At 39.8% G+C, this 6,414-nt stretch overlaps 1 protein-coding gene across 1 annotated transcript; it reads left to right on the top strand.

Annotated features, from left to right (window-relative positions):
• Positions 1-3,544: 3,544 nt before the first annotated feature.
• zdhhc22 (zDHHC palmitoyltransferase 22) lies at positions 3,545-5,321 on the top strand (the record flags this gene model as incomplete). Its single annotated transcript, XM_079175162.1, has 3 exons — positions 3,545-3,594; positions 4,402-4,947; positions 5,044-5,321. The coding sequence occupies exons 2-3, from the start codon at positions 4,404-4,406 to the stop codon at positions 5,319-5,321; spliced, it is 822 nt and encodes a 273-aa protein (XP_079031288.1). The 5' UTR covers positions 3,545-3,594; positions 4,402-4,403.
• Positions 5,322-6,414: the final 1,093 nt, after the last annotated feature.

Genomic DNA, 6,414 nt, shown 5'->3' with positions numbered 1-6,414 from the left:
TACAGTCAAAATGGTCAGCAATAATGTGAAGTAAGGCTTAAAATACTATATCTGATATTTGAATTGAATTTGAATTGAATTTCATCCATAAAATGGCACAAACTAGTTTGTGCGATGCAGAGCTCATGTTGACATGTTTCAATATCTTGTATTACTCGAGTAACAGCACAAAATCCAGAACAATTGATCAATAATCAAAGTAGTTGTTGTTCCTGTCATTAGACTATTTAATTCATTGACTGATTGTTTCAGCTATAATGGGCCATTTCTTTTTCATTTGTAGTTTATGGATAAAATGAGCAGTGTCATCATGTACAAATAACATCTGGATCTGGATCACAGCCAACCAGAAGAGTGCTCATATCACAACATCTAATACATACAGGATATCTATTGCTACAAAAAGAGGTCCTATATCAGATGGGACAACTTGTCTTCATAGTCAGCATAACATGTGTGACAAGTGAGAGGACAAGATAGTGTGACATCTGTGAATATCTTATGCTCCATGCTTACTGGTGTTTTAATAAGCTTATGGCAGCGTGCATTTTTGCTGGTGAATATCTGTGTATCATATAACAGTTACAATGCTGCATGTGTCAGTATCACTGTGATGGACCCCTGTGGAATAGCAGGGAAGTTCACAGCAGGCATCTCAAATAGCAGGGAGCCTCCTTTCCACCGACGACATCAAAAGAACAAAGCCGTGTCTATGGTACATTACTGCTGTGGTCAGATGGCAGGTGGAATACAAATGGAGGTCTCACAAAATCATCTGCTGTTTTGTTCTAATATTCTGTGTTCGACTTCCGATCAAGAGGCTTTCACCAAAGTGTTTCCTGATATTTTTATTCATACACACCACCACCATTAGCATTAGCATTAGCACCAACAGAGAGGGCAGGGGAGGACAGTACACGGGAGTGCAATCACCACAGTCCTGAGCTGAACACACTGAAAGTCTTTTCATTATTAAACACTCAATATAAGTGAACTCCTGCACACTATCAACACTTCATTATGGTAGTAGACTTTCTTCAGGCATTACAATTTGAAAGAATAATATACTTAAGCCTCACATTGAACAAGACAATCAAAAGGAGTCAATTGCACTTTCAATAAAATACTAACATTTAATATTATGCAGGGGTTTAGGGAGGGTTATCAAACATTCACCACTTGTTTGATTAAAAGGGTGTGGTAAAAAAAAGAACAGTTTTCAAAAACTACCATTTTCATTAATGACTTTCCCTGAAATCCTTCTTGAAATGTCTTGTCCTTAAACGCACAACATCTCTATTCATGAAAATTCATAAGCCTGGGAACATGACAGATCTCTCTGATTAACAAACTACTGACACCATCGATTTCATTTATCCTCAGATCTGATGAGCTGTTTGTTTACGGACCTCATTGAAATACAATTAGGTACCTTAAATCACTTTTCACCCTTTTCCACATGCATGAAATTAAAAAAAATTAAAACGCTTTCAAATGCTACGCACGGATGACCCGCTAAAATGTCAAAAACCCATTAGAAATCTGACATTTCAAAGGCCACTTCCCTTCATCACAGTCAGGTGCAAAATGGCAGGAGTTGTAAACAGCATACTATCGAGTCTGCCTTGGCTTTACAAATGACAAGACTGCATATACAAGATTCAACCAACACAGACTTGTGTTTAGATTTAAAAACATCATTATAAGTTACCGTCAAACGAAATGTACTCAGTATATAATCAATTATGACCTCAGTTTACCACAGAAATGAATATCATTGCCTACTAGAATGGATTATACTAGGAGGCAACAGAGCCAGTAACACTGTTAAACCTGCTGAATATGCAGCAGAAAGATGAATTCAACAGGTCAAACTACCTGCGCACTTGACCAATTAAAGCTTTATGTCAGTGTAAATCCAACAGAAAAACAGCAACAACAACAGGCTACAGCAGAGAGAGAGAGAATAAACAGAGAGAGAGAGAGAGAGAGAGAGAGAGATAGAGAGAGAGAGAGAGAGAGAGAGAGAGAGAGAGAGAATAAAGCATGGTCACAGCATGGCTGTAACCCTAAAGATTTCGTATGCACTATTATTACTATTAATACAGTTGGGAGTTAAGGTTGCTCATTAACGGTCTCCCACCCATTTTACTCAATTAGGAACAATAGATGTTGTAGAGCGAAGATCTGTTTTGGGTGTAATAGCCTGACACGTTGGCAGAAACATCTTCATCCTGACTAACCAATAACAACACGGTACTATAGTGCAGGGAGCCTTTGGACGTTTAGACTCAATTCTAAAATCGTATTGTCATAACTGAAAGAAAATGTGCCTCTCTCTCTCTCTACAATCAAGACACATTTCGGCGACTGTGTTCGCCCGCTTACTGCAGCACTCACAACAGTCTGCACACCCACCTTCCTCCTCCTCCAGCTCTGTAACTTGATGGAAACGATTGCGCCATAAATAGCGCATTAAACCCCTCCAGTCCACGTTTAGATCACCACACGGATACATTACTTTTTTTTCTTTTTTTTAAATCACATCGTTTACCTCAGAAAGCTTCCGGATCGCTGGTGTCTGGTGGTGATGGGTGCTGCTTTGTTTTTTTTTCCTCCAACACCAAGAAACAAGAGAAACTCCCACCTTCTCAGGGGCCGTCTGACAATTAAACACCTGCCTTGAAGGCTGCTAAGGGAGCGTCAAGGAAACACCTATAGCTTGTTGTCGTCTCTATTTTTAGGATATACACTTGATTACTATATCATTACCAGTTTTCATTATACAATAATTTTGCTGATGTAATTAGTATTGTATCTCTAAAGCTAAACGATACCAGCAGAATAACTGAGATAACATAACGTAAGTAAAATATAATAAATCTATATCCCTAATGTGACAGCACTCAGACTAAAAGGTAATATAATTGAGGATGCATTACTATGTTTTTCATGCATTGTGTCAACCTTTTAGCCCTATTAGCCCAGACAGACCGAACTAATCTATTTTCTAACCAACCTTGCATTACTATTAGAGTTCATGAGCCAACTAAAAGTAACAGTAAATGCATCGATAATAATATCAACATAATAACTAAAAGTATAGCACTCATAGAGACCTAAGTATTATCAAATGTAAGCTACATTTATTAAACGTATTTTAATAATATTTTGCTAATAACACTGGTAATACTTACCAAAGTGGCAGATTTATTGTATTTTTATTTTTGTATAGCTTTTTTAATGGGGTAAATGTTTGGAATACCTCCTCCTCCACTGTCAACAATCAAATTTCAATAATGTACCAACAAAAAAAAAGATCAATACCATATAAATGCCATATTTTCACACAACTTCTCCTACGTCAGATTTGGGCTGTTACTATAACCAGTGAGCTACCCAGCCAATTAAAAGGAAGGACGCAGACGCATCCAGACCAGCAGGCGGCGGTAGAGAAAGGAGCTGACACCCCAATAATAAAAAAAGAACGTCAATGTGGATCAACATGACCTTCTCTGCGTTTGAATGAACGTGCTCTGAGCCGAGGCTCCGCGGTGCTGAAAGGACAGCTCCTCCGCTCTCTGACATCTGCAGGTAGGCAGCCTGGACACCACGAGGGTGACTCTTTTAATTGTGTCGTCATGGGAATTAAATGATTGACGCCATCAGTGGCACCGTCTGAGAAAACACGAAGGAGAGGAAACCGCGATAGAGTGCTTGTGTATGCTCTCCGTTATCTAGGGCAGTGATCGACCCCACAGTAAAGCTTCCCACCATTTACATAAACTAACATAAACATTAATGTTTAGGTTTGGTCTGTGGGGGCCCCTTCCTTCCTTCTGTATGTGCTTTGATTCTCTGTGATTTGCTCATCTGTTAGTGCTGTACGTTAGAAGATCACAGAGAAAAAAAAGGTGAGATATTTTTAGTATTCTCAGTGGCCCCTTAGAGTCTCTAGACCCTACTTTTCAGAGAAATTAGTTTTTCCTCAGCAGCAGACTCACATTCTCTTTATCAAATGAGCAGCCAGAGAACACATTTGTATGAGCTATGTGACCTTATAGGGCGTGTGCTACTTTCACTAAGACGCTTCATGTAAATAGTCCTCTGTAATGTGCGTATTTCCATCAGAACTGTTAAAGCAATTTGCAAGAGCCATAACAAGAAAAGAAGATATGTTGTAATAAATATAATGTACATAATAAGTATAATTATTTGCTGTTGGGAATGTTATTATATGTTCTATCAAATGTTATGTATTAAATAATAACGTAGACAAGACAACTTTTCTTTTTTCAAAGTAAACTTTTGAAATGGAGATGTATTTTGTGTCAAACTGCTGCTACACATTCGCTCCTCTGAGGCTCTGATAACGTTCTGCTTGTCTTCACTCTCACACAGATATGTTCACCAGGATGTTAAAACTGAGGCTTCTCAATGCTGTAGCACCTGCCTACTTCTTCATAGCTACAGCGGTCACCTTCATTTTACACTTCTGCTTCTTCATCCCAACAATCTTCCCAAACCTGATGGCGTCTATGACTCTCCACACAGTTGTTTTCCTCTTCTTGATGTTCAACGCACTAGGAAACTACATAATGACCATTAAATATCCGGCTGAAAGCGCCAACGAGAACGTGGTTCCGGTGTGTTCGGCGCACTGCTCGGACAAAGTGGACGCACACTACCTCCTGAACGGTCGCCACTTCTGCAAACTGTGTAAGAAAGTCATCCTTAAGAGGGATCACCACTGCTTTTTTACTGGAAACTGCATTGGCAACAAAAACATGCGCTACTTCATCATGTTCTGCATCTACACATCGTGCACTTGTTTGTACTCGTTGGTTCTCGGTGTGGCCTTTCTAACAGTGGAGTACTCCATCTCCTTTGAGAACCCGCTGACCTTCCTGACTCTTCTCCCCCTCTCCACTAGTTACTTCTTCACAGGTGACCTGATCAACTATTTCAACTAAAGCTAATAATCCAAGATACATGTTGACTTACTGAGCATTACGATTTTCCTTTATTCATTCTTTCCCACAGGAACAATCTCAGGCTTGCAGTTGTTCCTGGTGCTGATGCTCTATGTGTGGCTGGGCATCGGCCTGGTCTGTGCAGGCTTCTGTTGCCAGCAGGTGCTGCTGGTGGCCCGGGGACAGACCTGGTGTCAGATGCAGAGGGGGCAGCTCGTGGCGAACCGCAGCCCTTGGAGAAACAACCTTAAGGATGTGTTCGGTACCCGCTGGATCCTTGGCCTTATCCTGCCTGTGCAGACTGCGGACACAGGCTCTGAAGACACAGATGCACATAAGCAAGACTGAGTGATAACCACATGTCATAAAAAAAGCTCCCAATAGGTCACACAAGTGGCACGAGTTGTAGGAAAGGCTTTCTTGGGATCCATGTGGTGATTGATTTGAAATACTAAATGGATGCTTTATGACCTTCGCAGTAGTTTATGAATTAGGTGGCTGTTAGCACACATTCCTTTAAGGACAGGAGCCATATATCAAAGTGAAACTGTTGAATAGGTGCATAGTGTAAGTATATCCTTTAAGTAAGTAGCTTTTGATAAGGCAATATTAAGACTAATAAGTTGGTCGTTGGGGACATTCATCCGTTTTACATGCACCGCTACACACTTGCATCATCATATAAAGATGGCTTTTCATAAGTGCATGCATTCCCCGCTTTACATTTTTATATCACGCTATCGATTTTGAAGGCCTGCACCACACGGTGCTTTGAGATTACCAATCAAGTGTGTTGTTCCTTGTAGGCTGCTGCAATGTGACGTTCAGGAAACTTGGGGTAGTTTTCACAACAATAATTTACTTTGACATTAAGGGCTAGGAGACAAGGGAACTACAGTATGTGTCTACAGCATAAACTGCCGGGCTTGACAGCATTGTTTTGACAAGGAACTGTCACATGTTGAGACAGATTTGTACTAAAATGAATGTGACTCAGACAGTGCAGTGATCTTCCTTTATAAGAATGGGTGGGGGAAATGTAAAGATTACCATAGTATTGTATCCAGGGTATTATTCACAATGTGCCATAAACATGTCTTATATGCTTACAGATGACCCCAAAGATGATGTATTCACTACACTGCTAATGATAGGGTCCTTTGTTTAATAAAGATAATAATAACGTTAATAATAAGGACGTTTCACTGTAAGGCTGCTGCTACAGTTACTGGCGTATTCAACATCATGTCAAAGCTGTTTTGGATTTCAACAAATGTACTTTTTAGAGCTATTTTGTCTATTCCTGTTATACCAATAAAAGTATTTAAATCCCAACAAACAGACGTTCTGTGTTTTTAAAAACTGAGCTAGGAAAGTGAAATAAACGACTGAGAGGAAATGGTCTTCAAACAGAGCTTTATGACAGTCCATTATCAGTCAA

The sequence above is a fragment of the Pholis gunnellus genome (genome assembly GCF_910591455.1).
Source record: "Pholis gunnellus genome assembly, chromosome: 15".
NCBI classification, from domain to species: domain Eukaryota; kingdom Metazoa; phylum Chordata; class Actinopteri; order Perciformes; family Pholidae; genus Pholis; species Pholis gunnellus.
Note: the sequence above shows the minus strand (reverse complement) of the source record. Positions and strands in the feature narration are given on the sequence as shown.